The sequence below is a fragment of the Miniopterus natalensis genome, chromosome 11 (genome assembly GCF_054644295.1).
Source record: "Miniopterus natalensis isolate mMinNat1 chromosome 11, mMinNat1.hap1, whole genome shotgun sequence".
Classification (NCBI taxonomy): domain Eukaryota; kingdom Metazoa; phylum Chordata; class Mammalia; order Chiroptera; family Miniopteridae; genus Miniopterus; species Miniopterus natalensis.
In genome coordinates this window covers 41,395,131-41,415,285 of record NC_142091.1, presented here as the reverse complement: position 1 = coordinate 41,415,285, position 20,155 = coordinate 41,395,131, and the positions used below count along the sequence as shown (strand labels likewise).

General features: G+C 36.9%; 3 protein-coding genes across 3 annotated transcripts; 1 reads left to right on the top strand and 2 right to left on the bottom strand.

The window, feature by feature from the left end:
- Nucleotides 1-4,300: 4,300 nt before the first annotated feature.
- LOC107538620 (olfactory receptor 51V1-like) lies at nt 4,301-5,289 on the bottom strand. Its single transcript, XM_016214937.2, is given in 2 exon segments — nt 4,301-5,061; nt 5,064-5,289. Coding segments are annotated over 2 exon segments (987 nt in total).
- A 4,467-nt stretch (nt 5,290-9,756) lies between these two features.
- On the top strand, nt 9,757-10,704 carry LOC107538621 (olfactory receptor 51V1-like). The gene has a single exon (XM_016214938.2). The coding sequence runs from the start codon at nt 9,757-9,759 to the stop codon at nt 10,702-10,704; it is 948 nt and encodes a 315-aa protein (XP_016070424.2).
- A 4,460-nt stretch (nt 10,705-15,164) lies between these two features.
- Nucleotides 15,165-16,118, bottom strand: LOC107538622 (olfactory receptor 52Z1P-like). The gene has a single exon (XM_016214940.2). It carries the CDS (start codon nt 16,116-16,118, stop codon nt 15,165-15,167), a length of 954 nt encoding a protein of 317 aa, XP_016070426.2.
- Between the last annotated feature and the right edge of the window lie 4,037 nt (nt 16,119-20,155).

Here is a 20,155-nt window from a genome sequence, read left to right as displayed (position 1 = left end):
GCTACCTTGTCTTCTAAATTATTAATTTCATCTTCTGCTTCATCTAACCTACTATTTATTCCTTCTAGTGTATTCCCCATTTCAGATATTGTACTTTGTTTTTGACTGGTTCTTTTTATGGTTTCTAAATCATATTCTATGCTGTTAATGTTCTTACTAAGTTGCTTGGGCATCCATATCACCACTGTTTTGAAATTGTATCTGGTAGATTGCTTGTCTTCATTTCATGTAGTTCTTTTCCTGGAGATTTCTCTTGTTCTTTCATTTGGGACATGTTTCTTTGTCTCCTCATTTGGCTGCCTCTCTGTGTTTGTTTCTAGGTATTAGGTAGATCTGCTATGTCTTCCAGTCTTAATAGGGTGGCCTAATGTAGTAAGTGTCCTGTAGAACTTGGTGACACAGTCTTTTTGATCACCTGAGCTGAGTGCTCCAGAAATGTCCTGTGTGGGTTATGTGAATCCTCCTGTTGTAATTTAAGGAAAATGAATGATGGGTGTACAGAAATTCTGTTTTATTTTTGTATCTTTTCTGAAAAGTAAGTCTGAAATTATTTTGTAATAAAGAAGTTAAAAACATTCATTAAAATAGGAAGAAAGCCCAGGCCAGTGTAGCTCAGTGATAGAGTGTCTGAACAAGCACCAAAGGGTCATAGATACCATTCCTGCTCAAGGATATGTACATAGGTTGCAGGTTAATTCCCTGGCCCTGGTTGGGGCACGTGTGGGAAGCAACCAACCTATGTGTCTCTCTCACATTGCTTTTTCTCTCTTTCTCTCCTCCCTCCCTCCATTCCACTCTCTCTAAAAATCAATGGAAAAAATATCCTCAGCTGAGGATTAATAAAACAAAAATAATAGAAGGAGATAATGCATGTAAATATTTGTGATCGTCATTATGATTATTACTTATGAATCATTTTGCATTTATTTTCCTTGGTGGGAAGATGAAAAGCCCTTGTTTTCAGATATTGTGAGGGGGAAAAATGGGAAGAATGAAACTAAAAGTGTGCATATTACCAAAAAATAAACTTCAGGAATATTTACCTTTGTGGTATCAATTATGAGTTATTAATGGTTACTGACTGCATCAAGGAAGAAGCTCATAGGGAGAAAGGTGGCTATTCCTCAAACAAGGTATTTATTTTTTGTCCTGGGACCATTAGAACATAGTCCTAGATGATAAATTAGGCAGGAACATTTGTCTTTAGGAAGTACATAGCTTAATACAATAACAAAAACAACAGGGAAAGAAAGCAAAATTAAGATATAATCATGTATTTTTATACAAATAAAAACAAACAGATTGATGAGGAGGGAAGAAGGAAAAAGGAGAGAGGGAGAGACAGACAGACAGGCAGACAAAGAGAGAATGGAAGGAAGGGGGTGGAGGAATGAATGGATGAAGGGAGGAAGGGAGGGGAAAAAGAGGGCTCTAGATCAGCCTTTGACCACTACATTTTGTTTTTTGACTACTACACTTTTATGTTCAACCCTCTATCGCCAAATTCTCATAAATAAATAAATAATAAATTAATAACTAAATAAGTAAATAAATAAATGAAAATCCACATTACTTTCACCTAATAATTCAAAATTTTTTTTCATGAATTTTTAAAACATTGAATCCATTCTCAGCACTCTGCAAATACTCTTCGTAATAGTTTTATATTGTTTTTCTAAATCTAATGGATGGTTTTCAGTACCCAATTTAAGTCATTCCATGTGATTTGGACATAAGCATTCTCTTCTTTAAAATGCCTTTCCAATTGAATTTAGTGACATAATGCTCCCCTAATAGTTTTATTTCTTCTTTTTACACTATTTTTTTGTGATTCAACTGTACCATATTATATTGTCCTAGTTTTGTAGTATACTTATGCCATCTATTTTACTTGATCAAGTCATCCACTCCCATGATCTCAAATATCATGTTTATGACTATCACTTCCTAACACACTATCCAAGACACTCTTTTCATCAAAGCTCCGATATGTATATCAAACCTCAGGTTGGAATTTCTTCTTAAACGTTTCTTAGGCAGATCAAATAAATAAAAAGAATACGTGTAAAACAAATCCTGTTTTCCCACATCTTTTTTACCTCAGTACAGTCATACCTAAAAGATATTGCAGGCTCACAAGCCACACATTTGTTTTGTTTTGCTTTCCAGTGTATATAAAAGTTATGTTTACACTATATTGCAATCTATTAAGTGTGTAATGGCATTATGTCTAAAAAAACCCAATGTATTAAAATATACTAACCATCATACCAACCTTTAGTGAGTTGTAATTGTTTTGTGGGTACAGGGTCTTAACCTTCAATTTGTAAAAACACAGCATCAGTGAAGTAAAGTGCAATAAAAAGAGGAAAGCTTGTACATAGCTACATAATTTCTGTAGTTTCCCATTCCAAAAATCTAAACATGATTTGTTACCTCTTATTCTCAACCCTCAAAGCCCACGAATCAACAAATCTTTTGATCTCACCTATTAAATACATCTCATATGCATCCACTCTTGCAACTCCCTGAGCTAACCCTTGCTCAAGCACTATTATAACTTTTTATTAAAACTCTTTTAGCCAGTATTCTACTGTCAACTCTTATCCTTCTCATCTATTCAGAAGGAAGACTAATGTTCTTAACATACATGTTTGATCATATCACCATTCTCATTGCAACTTATTAGGACATTGCCCTAAGAACTGAAACTAAATTAAAATCTCATCTTTTATAACCCTGTTTCTAATTTTAACTTTTCCACCTTGAGTTTTATAACCACTTATTCACCTGTTTTTTATGCAGCCTAATGTATTCTCAACATTTTTTTCTCTTCTATTTTGCCTGAAAATTTCTTTTCTTTTCATATGTCTAAGGTTACTTACCTTCATTCTGCAGTCCTCAACTGCACACCTCTTTTTAAGGGAAATCAATAGTAAAATCCTCTTTTACTCAGTTTGAGTCTTTCTGTTATCATCATATTCTTTATTTCTTTTATAATTTTTTACTGAATTTATTAGGGTGGCACTGGATAAAATTTTATTGGTTTTTAGGTGTGCAATTCTATAATATATCACCTGTATATTGTATTGTGTGTTCACCACTCAAATTCTTTATTTCTTAATAATGACCTTTATTGTAATTGTAAATGTAGATGTGCACTTAATAATTTTTGTCTGTATCATGTGTTAGATCGAAGGCAAAGTTCTTTTTTTCCTCTCTACTCTTGCCCTGAACTTTGGTAGTGTCTAGGAATGCATCTGAAAATCTATAGGTAATTACTCAATATTTTTTAATGAACTTTATAAACATTCCACAAATACTTCAGACTCAATGTGTTCAAGGTAAGTAGAACTGTCTCTTTGTATAAACAAGACTTTTTGTCACTATCTCACTGAGTGATACACCATCAATTCCATTAAAGAAACCAGAACCAAGAATCAACTGTAAAACCACTTCCTGTTTTCTAATCTACAATCACCTATTAAGTTGTGTTTATGTATTCTAAATTTTATTAATACGTGTTATCCTATTTCTGTTCTCACAACCATTACTCTAAGAGAGGCCACTATCGGGTCTCAATTATGCTTTTGCAATAGTTTCTAATCTAAACTCTTTTCCTGAATATTTTATGAAGAACTTCAAATGCCATGAAGAAATTCTAGTTATACATATTTACTAAAAAATGTAGACTATATAATGTTCATGCAATAAGATCATGTCTTAATAGCATGGAAAGAAATTAAGAGAATTGTGGAATACATGGATTATAAATGTTTCTATTCCAAAACTTCTTTAATAGACTTGCACTAAGTCACTAATGGGGGAAAAAGAAGAGAGAGCAGTCTCAGCATCGCAGATTCAGATATTACTCACCTCACCTCATAGGAATGAAGAAAGTCCAATTTCACTGCATCATATATATTGATACGAGCACCATTACTTAAAAAGTCTTACTAATAAACATGCTCCCAAAATGTTAGGGAGAGGTGTGTCTAGATTTAAATGAAAATACTGATGAATTCATGGTAACAAAATTTTTATATGGCCACCATCCAGCAAGAATATGTCAATAAAATGCAAAGACACTTATTGTCATGTCCGTAATTGCTATGATCATCCTCCAGCAAACCTGCAGAAATCTTTCCTGGAATGTGTATTAGCAAAACTTAGTGTTATCACCTCCCTCCTATTAGCAAGGCACTTAAGTTCTCTAACACTCAAGTCCTCATAAAAGAACAAAAATTTTTAGAAAATATTATACAAATTGTAAGTTACTGAACACATGGAACTAGCATTATTATTTGGACCTTAAAACATACTTACTGATAAAACTCAAAGGTTTTACTGCATTTTTCAGAGAAAACCACTTCTTCATCCTGCTTCGGATCTGCTGGGTCCTTACACTGTAGATGATGGGGTTCATCAGGGGGGGAAAGAGAATATAAATGCTGCCCATGAGCACATGAACCAAGGGCGAGAGGTGCTTCCCGAAGCGGTGCACCATGGTGAGACCGATGATGGGGATGTAGAAAACCAGGACAGCGCAGATGTGGGAGACACAGGTCTGCAAGGACTTGAGCCTCTCTTCCCGAGACGCGATCGCCAGCACTGTCCACAGGATGAAAGCGTAGGAGACGAGAATGAGCACGGCCTCCAGCAGCAAGGTGCAGATCACCAGAGCCAGGGCGTAGAGGCTGTTGAAGCGGATGTCAGAGCAGGCCAGCCGGAGGAGGTCCTGGTGCAGGCAGAAGGAGTGGGAGAGGATGTGGGGGCGGCAGTAATGGAAGAACTTCAGACGAACGATGACAGGCAAAATGGACACAGCACTTCTCAGCACAATGGCCACCATGAACTGAATGACTCGCCTGCTAGTCAGGATGGATGAGTATCTCAGAGGATTGCAGATTGCAGTAAAGCGATCAAAAGCCATGGCAAGAAGAACCCCAGACTCTGTGCAGGAGAGACCATGGACGAAATAGGCCTGGGCAATGCAGGCATCCAGGCCGACCTCCTGGCTGAGCCCCCACAGGATCCCCAGCACCGTGTGCACTGTGGACACCCCATGCACAGGTCCGTGAGGGCCAGCAAGGCCAGGAAGTAGAACATGGGCTGGTGCAGGCTCGGCTCTGTCCGGATCACCTGCAGCACCAGGCAGTTGCCCAGGAAAACCGTAGCGTAGATGGAGGAGAAGGGGATTGAAAACCAGGGATAGTACTGGTCTAGGCCAGGGAACCCCGTAAGAATGAACATGGAGGAATTGATAGCAGAAGCAGAGGAAGCGGACATGAATATTGGAAGGTAATTTTTCAATATGAGAAAGATATTAATTCACAGGTCTGTTTAAAGTGCCTGCTGTCGTTGAGAATAGTGAAATACAGCACAGCCACTCAGAGGGTGGCACAGGTAAAGCTAACTGTAGAATTCTGGGGTGGCTCAAGGCTGCGAGTCAATGTCCTGACCACTTTAGGCAAATCAGATTGTTAGCTTCACTCACTGGTAGTCTATGTGAGCCACTGTCACCACCCACAGCAGGGGATAGTGATAGCTTAGGGCTACTGCTCTGCTGCCCCTGAGTAAGCCTCTGAACACTGTCTTTGTTATCAGTCTTTATGGTACAGAGAGTCAGAGGCTCAGATTTATGAAAAAGAGTGAAGTGGATTGTGAGCCAGGTGGAGCCAGGCTCCTGGGAGACCACTATTCCCTAGTGGTGGATGATGCAAGTGAAGAAAGATTCTGCCTGGACACTTCCAGGCTTGTTTTCCCCTGAGATTGTGAGGAATAGAGAAATAACACTATTTTCTCCAGAGTCCACAAGCCTTTTCAAATCTTAGAGCAAGGGAGACTGACTGCATTGACTGAAAATGCAATGCTAACCCCCAAAAAAGCAAGAAATAAACACCTGATGGGGAAATTGAGTATCAAAATTCTAAAGAATTTTTCTTAAATCTGTTTTTCAGTCTGAAATAGTATGCATGTTTAAGTAAGGCTTATTTATTGCTTTTTTTTTTCCTTCCTAAATTGCACTTTTATTTTTTACTCAATTCTTCAGTAAACCTTCCTTTTCTGAGTCCCAGAGAAATGTGTCTCCTTTCTGACAGGCATAATATAAAGAGCCACATGTAAAAAGGTTTTGTAAAAATGCTATAAAAATGACACATACATAGCAAATTACTAAAACATTCAATTAGGTAGTAATTATATACAATTAATTCTGCATTATCTGTGAAATATATTAAATGAAAATATATTCTCTCCATTTGTATTTAATTACTGACAAGTGCTGTATATGAAAATAGAGATGACTATTCTATTTAAATAATTTTTTCTCTCTGAGACACTGTCAATAAGTTATCACATGCAGAACCAGGCAGTTTCCAAGGAAAACCATAACATAGATGGAAGAGAAAGGAATTGAAAACCAGATAAAGGTTGTAGACAGAAAAAGGGCCCTATACTAAACTGACAAGCTCAGGGGAGGCCTGCATGACAGGCCTTACAAACTCAAGGACCTCAAGTAACCACATAGGATGGTGTGAAATTAAAACTTCCCAGCTAAAAGCAAATCATGGCAGGTAGTCGTGTCCTAGGCCAGAATCTTCCTTGACAAAGGTCAAACTTTACCTTAACTGAGCCTGTCTATTTTTCTTATATCTACCATAACATTCCTTTGTAATCCTCCGTTTTTCCCAGACCTCTCTCATACCCCACCAGGACGCGAGCCCACACAACCCCTCATTGTTATCTTGCTCCCTGGCACACCATCTCTACGTGCTGCAAATATCGTCAACCATCCTATACCCACCCGTGTAAAGGAAGTATTTGTCTCTCCATTTTACTTTTCATCCAACCCCAGACATTTCCCACTTTGCCTTCTCCTGCCTCCCTAACCTACCACCAATGGATTTCATGTAACCCCTTTGGGCCCCCGCTTTTGATTGTAACCTATAAAATAAACTGCAGCACTGCCATTCTCCGAAGCAATTTCTTAATCTGTTGAGATTATGCTTCTGGCAAAGGTACTCAGTTTGGCTCAAATAAATTCATAAAAACTCTCTATATGTTTGGACTTTTTTCTGTGTACAGTATGCCACCACAAGGTTACAGTCCCCAGGAGCTCCTCATGCTCATGTTATTCCATTCAGAGTACCCAGAAATTTATAGAAAATTCTGGTTAAGCATTTCTCCCAGTTTATGGCTCCCCCACCCCTGTTCCAAACAAGCTCATGTTGGCTTTATTCCCTTTATTCACTTTCTGTATCTCTGGGCATCGGTTCACCCTATAACATTAATTCTCTCATGGGTTCAGGCAAAGTTTTGCATTTTAGTTTGTTTCGTTTTTATTGTCGTAAAAAATGTAAGTGATAACTTCCAACTTCTTTACATAACAGGACTGAAAGCAGAAATTTAACAATCTGATTTTGAAATTTAGATTATGCCATTATAATTGCATCAAAAATTAACTATTCAAATTAAATCTGAAAAAAAATCTGGGCAAGGGAAACTCCATAATCCCAATGGAAATTTTAAAGAACACACAAATAAATTGAGAAATATTTCATTTTCATGGATTGGAAGATGTTAATTCTCATCAATTTGATTTTTAAACTCAACAAAATCTTAAGCTACATCTCAGCAAGTTGTATGCACATACTGGCAAGATTATTCTAATATTTATATGTAAAGGGAAAGGAACTATAGTAGCCAAAACAAATTTGGAAAAGAACAACAAATTTGGAGTACTCATTCTGCTCGGTTTAAGATGTTTAAATTTATTTTTTATTTTTTAACTGTATTTTATTGTTGACATTTTTAGAGATATCCCCCTCTTTGCCCATCCCCACACAGAAATAAGGCAGTGTGGGCCCGGCCGGGCGTGGCTCAGCGGTTGAGTATCGACCTAGGATCCAGGCGATAGGGGTTCAATTCCCAGTCAGGGCACATGCCCAAGTTGTGGGCTAGCCGATCAATGACTCTCTCATCATCGATGTTTCTATCTCTTTCTCTCTCTCCTTTCCTCTCTCTGAGATCAAGAAAGATATATTTTAAAAAAAAGAAAAGAAAAGAAAAGAAAAGAAAAGAAAAGAAAAGAAAAGAAAAGAAAAGAAAAGAAAAGAAAAGAAAAGAAAAGAAAAGAAAAGAAAAGAAAAGAAAAAAGGCAGTGTGGTATTTGTAAAAGTAAAAATCTTGTGATCTTGAGTTTGACAATGAGTTTGCAGATATAACAAAAACAGCTCAATCCTGTATTTAAAAGAGAAATTAGACTCTGTCAAAATTTTAAAAAATAAAACTTTTGCTTTTCTTGGTCACAGTTAAGAGAAAGAAGGAAGCCCGGCTGGGCGTGGCTCAGTGGTTGAGCGTCGACCTGGGATCCAGGCGATCGGGGTTCGATTCCCGGTCAGGGCACATCCCAGGGCTGAGGGCTTGATCAATGACTCTCTCATCATTGATGTTTCTATCTCTCTCCCTCACCTTTCCTCTCTCTGAAATGAATAAAGATATATTAAAAAAAAAAAAGAGAGAAAGAATGCATAATTTACAAACTGAAAATAACATTTTGCAAACTATATATCTGCTAAAGGTTTTGTAATTAAAATATGCAAAGAACTCTAGAACATCAGTAAGAAGAAAACAACCTCACTACAAAAGGGAATGTTATTAGAGCAGGCACGTCACCAAGAAGATGTATATATAACAAATAAGCATATGAACAGATGAAAGAAAAAGTATTTGTCATAGGGAAGTACAAATTTAAAATGATATATCACTACATACTTATAAATACAGCAAAGCAGAATAAAACAAGCATTAAAAATCTGACTATATCAAGTATTGATCAAGATATGAAGGACTTGTAAAACTCATACACTCCTGGTCAGAGTGTCAAATGGTACACTTGCTTTGGAAGACATGTTGACATTATTTTAAACAGTAAAATAAATATTTACCATATGATCTAGCCACCCCATTTCTAGTTATTATCCAAGATCAAATATTGGCATAATACCTTCCAGTTTAAAATGCATGTCATTAAAGTAATATAGAATATAATGAGGTAAAATTATTGTTAGTGTCAGAATAGGTAGAAATCCCATATAAGATAAAGAGATGCATGAAAATAAAGACAAAAAATGTGGAATATAGAGAAGAAAAAGTATAACTGAAACATTTGTACAAGGGTAAATCATTTAGAGAGGGGCAATGTGAAATGTGCAAAATAAGTTCTGATTCCACTTTAAGTTTCTCTTACCTAAATTTTATGTCTGGAGAGTTAGATTACATTAACCAGTCCATTTCTTTTGGGATCTTATGACCCTTTGGGGGTAGTGAAAGGAAGAGCTGTGTTACCCAAGAGAAAAATTACCCATTTCACATTTTCCTGAGGATGCTACCAACCGTGAAAGAAGTACACACCCATGATCACACATTATCTTCTTCTAGAAATAAACAGACACCCCCAGAAGTCCAACCCCAAATCTAAATCCCATATGCTCATTAAGATTATTGCTTCTGCATAAAATTCCCTAGTCTCCAGGCATTGCTTGTCACTAGCAGTAGAAACATTTTTGCCTAGAGAAAGGGTTTTTGCCATAAAGAATAAAGCATCAGGTCTCTATTTTGCTGAATTTATGACACTAAAAGAAATTGCCTTATATGTTATTTTATTTTCAAAAGCAGACAAACATTACTAGAACTTAGAGGATCATAAACTGATCTAATTTGCCACATCTCTGGAAATACTTTGATTCTCTCTTAATGTCTGCTCTCTCTGTCTCAAATTATAATAGTTCCAGATTTGTCCTTACTGGCTTCCCTGGCCTAGAAGTTGACTATCTCTGGCTCTCCATCCCCTTCTCCTCCATCTACGCTACGGTTTTCCTGGGCAACTGCCTGGTGCTGCATGTGATCCGGACAGAGCCGAGCCTGCACCAGCCCATGTTCTACTTCCTGGCCTTGCTGGCCCTCACGGACCTGTGCATGGGGCTGTCCACCATGTCCACGGTGCTGGGGATCCTGTGGGGGGTTGTTCAAGAGATCAGCCTGGATGCCTGCATTGCCCAGTCCTATTTCATCCATGGTCTGTCCTTCATGGAGTCCTCTGTCCTTCTTGCTATGGCCTTTGATCGCTATATTGCCATTTGCCACCCACTACGCTACTCCTCCATCCTAACTAATGACAAAATCATAAAAATCGGGGTGGCAATCTTATGTAGAAGTACTTTGCTCATACCTCCAGTGATCATTCGCTTAAAGTTCTTAAATTATTGCCATCCCCCCATCCTCTCTCACTCTTTCTGCCTGCACCAAGACTTAATTCGAATGGCCTGCTCAGACATCCGCTTCAACAGCATCTACGGACTGGCCCTGGTGATCAGCAACCTGTTGTTGGATGCAGTGCTCATACTTGTGTCCTATGTCATGATCTTGCATGCAGTCTTAGCTATCGCATCACAGGAGGAGAGAATCAAGTCCTTGCAGACCTGTGTCTCTCACATCTGCGCTGTTTCAGTGTTCTACATCCCCATCATTGGTCTGACCATGGTGCACCGCTTTGGCAAACACCTCTCGCCTGTGGTCCATGTCCTCATGGGCAACATCTATATTCTTTTCCCTCCCTTGATGAACCCCATCATTTATAGCATCAAGACCCAGCAAATACGGAGAAGAGTCCAGAGACTGTTCTACTTGAAAGAAATGTGTTGAGATCAAATGTGCCTGCGTTTAAAAGTCAACAAGTAGAGATCAGTGAGGTAAGAATCAGTATATAATTAAAAATAAATTTAATAACTTCTATTTGTGTAATGATTTATATGTTGCAAATACTTTCCTCTCCATTTTTTCCCATGGCCATCATAAGTCAGTGAGATTGACATGGGTTCTATTGTGACCAATTATATAAATCATAACATATATATATAATGGGCTGAGAGTATTAATGTATGAGAAAAAGTTAGTTATTAAAATGTACATCTTACTATGGCCACATGAATGAGGATAGTTTTGGATTCACCCAATATGGAAAATATAAATTTTACAAGGTAAAGTCTTTCAGGTAATTACTAAAGGATCAATAATGGTCTTAGTCCTTTTTCACTCCTCTAGGCAATATTCTTGTTTATTGTTTAGCTATCATCCCTGCAATACAGTTTTGCCACATGATAATGTAATGGCGTAAGCATCACAAACAGGCTGAACTATTTGAATGACTTAAAAAGTAGTGGAGCAAACAGTCCACAAAAAACTAATCTGGATGCTAGTTGCCCACAAGCCAAACACTCTTTCCTCACTTGTATCCTATGAATAGCATTTGAACTGGAGATATAGACAACCACTAACTGCCTGAGCAGAAAGAACCAGACTTTGTGGTCAGTTTGTTTGTTTTTTATCCAAATAATAATACCAATAGCAACCAGCATTTGGAATTTATTTGAAATGTTCATTATGCATCCATATCTCATTTAAATCCCAGACCCAGTTAAAAAAATAGAAGAGCATAGAGTATTATTAAGACCATGTAATACACATATATTTCTAATTTATTTCTCCTTCCAGATTCTATGGTAAATATTATTTTCTATTATAAACATGGATAGTTTAAAACACACATGTGTTAAAAGATATGATCTACTTTTAGGAGGTAGTAGGTGACAGGGTGTGGATATATTTTCTATTTCAGTTTCAAACCACATGACAGCTGTATTTCTTATCTTCCTTCTGTATTTTTTAATATGAACTCTATTAAATGGTCGTGCAATCCTTATAAAGCTTTGATATGCTAAAGAAAAATAGAAAAGTCATAAAATTAAATTGCGGATGGTAATATAGTGCACACATTTGGACTCTGTTAGTATGTGTAAGTTTCCTCAAAATTTTACTGTCACAATGATATTTATATAATCTACTTAATATATTTAAGGGAAGTTTTTTGATGTATGATTACAAACATTAATTCACTCTGTTTAGATGTACATGCACAGTTTGATGAACTTAGAGACATATTTGCAGTTATGTTCTCACCACCATAATCAAGTATAGAATCTTTTCCTCACCCCCAAAAGAGCCTTTCCTACTTCTTTTGGATCCGTCTTCTCCCACAGCCCCCACTACCTGGCAACCAGTAATCTGACTTCTGTCATACAGTTTGCCTTTAAGAGTAGGTCCTGTAAATCGAAGCATATTTAATGTAATTTTTCATGTTTGGAGTCTTTCACTGGCAACAGTGCTTTTGGCTTTTATTTTTGTTGTTGCCTGTGTCTACAGTTTATTCTTAATGCTGACCCTTGCTGCTTTGCATCACATACAACAAATTTATTTATTCATCGATCAATTGTCATTTTAGTGTTTAATAGTTTTAATTTTGAATAAAGCTGTTATAAACATACACACGGTGTGATTATCAAAGTATTTCCTCAAAACTGGTCTTTTATTTTTAATGTTTGTATCTTTACTGTTAATAATACAACTATTGCAGTAATAATAATAGTCATGAAAATAATGCTTAGTTTATCTTTATCGGATGCCTAGTATATGCCAGTCACCATGGAAGCAAATCTATGCAGTAAGTCATAATCATTTAATTGTGCAGATGGGGAAATTGAGGTAAATGGATTTTAAATTACTAGAAAATAATGGTGGAACAGTTTAGTCTCCCAGCATTTTTACTACTGCTACTGCTGTTTTATTTCATATCACAGTTATTTCCCCATCATTCTCTTCGTTTCTATTGGTGGTGGTGGTCATGGTGGGAGTTAAGAATTTTAAATTGTGGCCCAGCCGGGTGTGGCTCAGCGGTTGAGCGTCGACCTAGGATCCAGACGATCGGGGTTCAATTCCCGGTCAGGGCACATGCCCGTGTTGCAGGCTCGATCAATGACTCTCTCATCATTGATGTTTCTATCTCTCTCTCCCTCTCCCTTTCTCTCTCTGAAATCAATAAAGATATATTAAAAAAAAAAAAGAATTTTAAATTGTGTAAATGTAAGTTTCAAATGAATTACCAGTTGGAATGATTATTTAACAAGCCATTTTTCTCTCAGCCAGTATTATGATATACCAAAATCTTCGGAAATAGGTTTGGTAGTTTATACTTGAAAAGTCAGATGTAGTGACTTTTGTTTTGTTTTTAGCATTGCCTTGTTCCAAGAGACCCTATCTATGTCAATGATTGTCTGAATTTTTAACCTTGCACTAAAATGTCAATTAAAGTTTTTGAGTTTAAAAAGTATATTTGCTGTGGTTTAACCCAATTTATGCCAACAACTTTCTGTTAACTCAAAACTGATATTTTCTGCTAGACTCTGTCTTTTCTCCTTGATCTCTGCCACTCACTCCCACCCCCATCCAGGTTCCTTACCACCTGCTTTAAAGGGGAACCCGCATGGCCTTGAGGGATTGGATGAGGGAAGTGGATGAGATTCTGGTCTAACTCTGTAATAATCGGCTGACCATATTGAATGGAACTACTTTACCTTCTCTGAGCCTGGGACTTTATCCTTCCTGCACCCTCTGCTGCAAGTTGACTCATTATTTTCTCGAGTCCACTTAGTGACCCTTAATGCTGGTGTTTACTCCTCAAGCCCTGAAACCTGACCCATTTTTTCTTACTTCCCTGACTCTGACATTTGTTTTCATGGCCCCTGACTATGGAATCATTTTTCCTCTGGCCAAAGCAACTCCCTTGGCAGCCTCACTGCTCAGCATTTTGGTGTTCCCCACAGCGCTGTAACGAACTCCTACGTCCATTTGCTTCCACATGGAGGAGAAGGAAACCAGTTTTCCGCCTGAGCATGCCACATGGTCGTTTTTTCTCTCTAATGTTGCTCTCCCAGGTTGGCATGGAATATCTTACAAAGACATTTTCCTCAGATATTTAAGCAGAATAAAAGGGTATTAATTTTCCCCTGCTTTTATCTTTCCCCTACGACACATTGGGTTTCTGTCCTTTCATGCCCTGACACTTGGAATGAGGGCTTGAGAGTGTACAGCTGAAAATGGGACCTTTGATTTTATCTTCCTTACTTTCCTTTTCCATCTGTGTTTCTCCTCTCCATCTCACTCTGAAAGGGGGTCCACTACTCTTCTTTTGTTTATAAAAGGAACGTCCTCTGCATTTCAACCTCCTTCCTCCTTACCCTTGTTTTATCTGGCACCTTCTAACAGAGGTGTTTAATGACATAATGATATTAGAACACTACTCAAAGAAAAGAAAAGTCAATAGTATTCAAAAAGCAAAATATCTTGACATATACATTATTTAAAAATATAGAATTTACATATATTATATGTGTGTGTGTGTGTGTGTGTGTGTATTCTGACCAGTTAGTTCAACTAACTCCCAATTTTAACAATTTTTACTTATTATACAATAATTCTAACATGTTTTTGGCATAAGTTAAGCTTTTTTCCACTGTACCACATTTAAATCAATTCCAAGCCCAACATGATACTGTAAATGTGCAAACTAAATTTTACTACTACATTTATAACTGATTACTTAAATTTATTAAACACTTAACATGTTCCAAATATTATATACTTCCTCAATTTTTAAAAAATTGAAGCATAGCCTGGCCGGGCAGGCTCAGCGGTTGAGCGTTGACCTGGGATCCAGGCGATCGGGGTTCGATTCCCGGTCAGGGCACATGCCCAGGTTGTGGGCTCGATCGATGACTCTCATCATTGATGTTTCTATCTCTCTCTTTACCTCTCCTTTCCTCTGTCTGAAATCAATAAAGATATATTTTTTTAAAATTGAAGCATAGATATAATAACTTTTCTAAAATTTTAAACTTAGAATCAGTGGAGCAGAGATTTGACTATTGGCAATATGACTTCAGAGATTGCCCTCTTAGTCTAAACCTACAATGTAATCTAATGTCTAAAACTAGTATTTCCTTATTAATTACATGAAAATGATTGCACTTGATCAATTATACTTTAAGCCTGTTGTAACAAAACTCAACATTACACAGAATCTAAGGTGTTCTTGGTCTGATAATTGCCTTGAACAAAATCATAAAAAAGAGTAAAACTTGACTCTTGATCTCATTTACTTAAACTTTTACTGTTACTTTTCTCCTTTAATGCTGGCATGACTTAAGATGTCCAATATAATTTTAGATACTCTTTAGTTAGTGAAGTTACACAGAAAAGTGAAGTCTACATCAGCAAAATTTCTTGCTCAAAGAAAAAACCTGGATAAACTGCTCCTGAATTTTCTTGGTCTTAACCCCATAAATGATGGGATTGAGAAAAGGTGGTACCACCACATAAAGATTGGCAAGAAGAATATGTACATGGAGTGGTATGTTGTGGCCTCCAAATCGGTGAGCAAAGAATGAAAAAAAGGCTGGGGTGTAGAATAATAGGATAACACAGACATGGGAACCACAAGTACTCAGAGCCTTGAGTCGAGCTTCTTGGGAAGGAATTTTAAACACAGTACAGAGTATAAGGGCATAGGAATTGATGATAAGCACCACATCCAGACATGTGGAAAATAGGGCTACAATCACTCCATAGTAGATGTTGACTTTGATATTATCACAGGATAACCTGGCAATGCCCATATGTTCACAATATGAGTGATGAATAATGTTCTTCCCACAGTAATTAAGCCGATAAACCAGAAAAACCAAGGGGAAACAGATAAAGAAGCTCCTAATCACAGATGCAATACCCATTTTTCCAATGACTGAGGGGGTTAGAATGGTAGTATATCTCAGTGGGTAACAGATGGCTACATAGCGGTCGAATGCCATAGCCAGCAATATGGCAGACTCTGCCACAAAGATAAAGTGGAGAAAAAACATCTGGGACACACAGCTACCGAAAGAAATACTGCCATCCTGAAACCAAAAGATTGCTAGCATCTTTGGTGTGGTAACTGTGGAGAGAAAAATATCTGACAGGGCCAACATAGAAAGGAAAAGGTACATGGGTTCATGAAGGCTACGCTCAGTGAAGATCAGAAATAATAAGAGGGCATTGCCTACAAGAGCAACTATATACATGGAACAGATGGGGATGGAGATCCAGGTTTGTACATCTTCCAGTCCTGGGATTCCAATCATGGTGTACCAGATGTCTCTAAGGTTGGTATCATTTGAAGTTGTCATCTTTTACTGTCTTCTGATACTGAACCCTGGAATGAAAAGCTAGAGTGAGAGCGACAGTGAGGGAGAGATTGAGAGAAAAAAAGTGAAGTCATTTTATCAGGTTGATTGTGAATCTTAACATTGCAGTAAAGTTAATTCCCTTAAGAAATTTCTGGTAGTTAGCAATGATTCAAGGATAGTAAGTTGGATAGTATTCACTGACATGAAAGTTACCAACTTTATAGGGATAATGCTACCAATGCTACGGGTAATGATAATGGTGATAATAATAGTAATAATAAACCTTTAATGGGTTTATAATTTGGTGTAGGCACTGCAGTCAATACATTTTGCTTACTGCCTTAACATCATACAAGAAAGCCCCTTGTAAGCTCTTGCACATCATAGTTTTCCTCCTAGTCTGACTGGTCATTTCTGGTGAGTAATCATACTTTATTCTCTAAAGCCCCCAAAACAATGTGTTCCGAATATTAGTGTGGTTTTTCAGGGGGAGCTCAAAACCTCTACACCAGTGGCAATATTATTCCTTTAATGTAAAATGAAGTATTTGATCATCAAATAAAAATAACTTGGAGAGAAAGAGAAATGGAAGTCCGGATGGTTCTGGCTTTACACAGTGCTATATTCATGTAATGTTGTGCATATTAGAACCATACTCTCTCTCTGCATACCTTCACGATGCATGTGTTTCAGTTAGACCCCTACTGGGAAAAACAAGCACTCACACAGCACCATTCTAACTCAGCGGACAGTGCCCTCATCCTCCTCACGCACTGCAGCCTCCTGCCACCCTCTCTTGCCTACACTGCTTTTTTCTCCTGTTTGTTCCTCCCAACTTGCATTCAAATGATGGTATTTTCCTTCCCTTTTTTTCCTTTTCTGCTCAAACTTGAATATTTTTACTGGAGAAAAGGAAAAGGAAGCTCACAAGATAACTAATTAACAAACAAGGGTTGCAAACACATGCAAAAATTATGTAAGTTAATGAACATTTTTTTAAGCTCACTCTGTGTATGGTACTATGCTAAAGAAGGAATCAAATGTAAACTATAAATATTCTCTATTTCAGGAATATCCTGCCATTGTGAAGGTTGTGAAACATGAACACAAATAACCACCCTTCAAGTCAAATTAGGATAAAAATGATAGGAGATCTCATGTATATGACACAGAAGACGGTACTTTTAGCTAGGGGGATGGTGCAAAGATTCATGGAGACATTGTCATTAAGTCTGTTAAATAAAAATTTAGAAAACACCTTTAGGTTTTCAAGGAGATAACTCTGGAAATAACAAGTTAAAAATTAAAAAGCTAAAATAAGAAATGTAAGTCACTCTAAAAATCAAGTCATCTAGCACACTGATATCTTAGAGAAATATGGCTAGAAAGTAGATAAACCTTGAAGTTAAAGTTTTAAAAGCCAAGCTAAATGCTTTGGGTTTAGTTTAGTTCTACACTAAAAATTGATTTATTATTCAGCAACTTTACTAAGTCTCTAATATTTACCAAAGTTTTAAGGAGAACATAATATGATCAAAATTTAATATTTATCTTTTAAAAGAAGTCTTTATTACTGAGCAGTGTGCTTATTTTTCATTCTCTGTTTTCCAATAACACACCTATAAAATTTATAATTATATATTTTGTATTTTTCTTCATCAATATGTCTTAAATCCATGATGGCTATGAGTATATCTTAAGTATCTAACATAATATTTTTTTTAGTAACTATAGTTTAAAAGAGAGCAATATGAACTGAAGGGAAGGAAGGCAGCTACAAGGAGTTGCTCTGGGAAGTTTTTGCTGTAGAAAAACTTCTACGGCATGGGTTTAACAGTGAAAGCAGATGAGATCGGGTGCATTCAGGGTGTATAGATTTGATACTTATCCTTCTCAAACTCTTCCAAAAAATTGAAGAAGAAGCAATCCTTCCTAATACATTTTATGAGGCCAACATAACCCTGATACCAAAATCTGGCAAGGACAACATAAAAAAACTACAGACCAATATCTCTGATGAACACAAATGCAAAAATCCTAAACAAAATATTGGCGAATCAAATACAACAATACGTTAAAAAATAATATATCACCATCAAGTGGGGTTCATTCCAAGGCACAATGATGGTTCAACATACACAAATTGGTCAATGTAATACACCACACTAATAAAATAAAGAATAAAAATAATATTATTTTATCAACAGATGCAGAAAAAGCATTTGATAAGATACAACATCCATTTATGATTAAAACACTCAATAAAATGGGTATAGAAGAAAAGTACCTCAACATAGTAAAGGCCATATATGACAAACTCTCAGCCAACAGACATATGAGAAGGTGCTCAACTTCACTAGCTATTAGGGAAATGCAAATCAAAACTATATTGATATACCTCATCACACCCATTAGAATGGCTGTTATCAACAAGACAAGTAATAACAAGTATTGGAGAGGTTGTGGAGAAAAAGGAATCCTCATTCACTGCTGGTGGGAATGTAAACTGGTACAGCCACTATGGAAAACAGTATGGGGGCTCCTCAAAAAATTAAGAATAGAGTTACCATGTGACCCAGCAATCCCTCTTATGAGCATCTACCCCAAAAATTTGAAAACATTTACTCACAACATATGTGCACCCCTATGCTCATTGCAGCATTATTCAAGGTGGCCAAGATGTGGAAACAACCAAAGTGTCCTTTGATAGATTATCGGATAAAGAAAATGTGGTACATATATACACAATGGAATACCACTCAGTCCTAAAAGATGAAATACTACCATTTGCAACAACATGAGAATAGTATGCTAAGGGAAATGAGTCAGTCATCAAGAAGCTAAGAACCATATGATTTCACTCCTATGTGGGATATAAAACGGAAACTCATAGACACAGACAGCAGTGTGGTGGCTACCAGAGGGCAGGGGGTGGAGAGTAGTAAAGGGTAAAGGGGACCAAATATATGGCGATGGAAGATGATTTTATAACCATCATCCATCATAGAAATGTACACTTGAAACCTATATAATCTTATGAATTAATGCCACCCCCTTAAATTTAATTTTAAAAAAAATATTACAAAGAACAACTGTGGCAGATTGAAATAATGGAATACTACTAGGCAAGAAAAAGGAAGAAAATTTTACCCTTTGGCCACTGAATGGATGGACCTGGAGAGCATTATGCTGAGTGAAATAAGCCGGCAAGAGAAAGACAAGTACCATATGGTTTCACTCATATGTGGAGTCTAATGAACAAGTTGAACTAACATGAAAAATAGAGACAGATTCATAGATAGGGAGCAGGCAGACCGCTCTGATGGTGGTGGGGGGACTTTAGGAGTGGGTGAAAGGATTGAAAAAAAAAGAGAAACAACTCATGGATACAGACAACAGTGTGGTGACTGAGTGGGGAGGGTGTGGGAGGAGGTGGGAAAGGGTATATGGGGGATAAATAGTGATGGAAAAATAATAATAAAATAAAGGGGGGGAAAACAATGAAAGCAGAGGATAGAGAAGATATGTGTTTTAAAAAATGAAATAAAATAGAGAATTCCAGGTGGTAGGCTTGACAAGGTTTAAATAAAGAGCAATAAAATATTTTGAAACACATTGTGCTGAAAAAAATATTGATGCCACTAACTAATATTAAGGAGTAGAATAGAAGATGCAGGATTTAGAGATGGTTGATAAAATTTTTCTAAACTATTAATATATCACATGTCCACAGAACTATTAAGGAAATAAATCTGGCAGACTGTCTCAAATTTAGATAGTGCACTCAAAAGAAAACTGAACTAGGCTCGAGGTACTATCTAAGCTGTAGCCTCAGATATTACAACAATGACCTAGGACGTTGGTGGAGACATTTCACCACTCTGAACTGTCATCCATGTAGGTTAGAATGAAACTAGTTCATAAATGCATTCTCTTCTAAAGAAATCTAAAATTTAATCATGGACCTGGAGCTCAAAGCAAACAAACAAACACACAAACAAAAATAGATCAAGCTGTTTATTTCAGTTCTACTATCA

Bases quoted from the DNA above. Each gene is read 5' to 3' on its own strand.
- LOC107538621 (XM_016214938.2), top strand. From the start codon at position 9,757: ATGTCTGCTCTCTCTGTCTCAAATTATAATAGTTCCAGATTTGTCCTT.
- LOC107538622 (XM_016214940.2), bottom strand. From the start codon at position 16,118: ATGACAACTTCAAATGATACCAACCTTAGAGACATCTGGTACACCATG.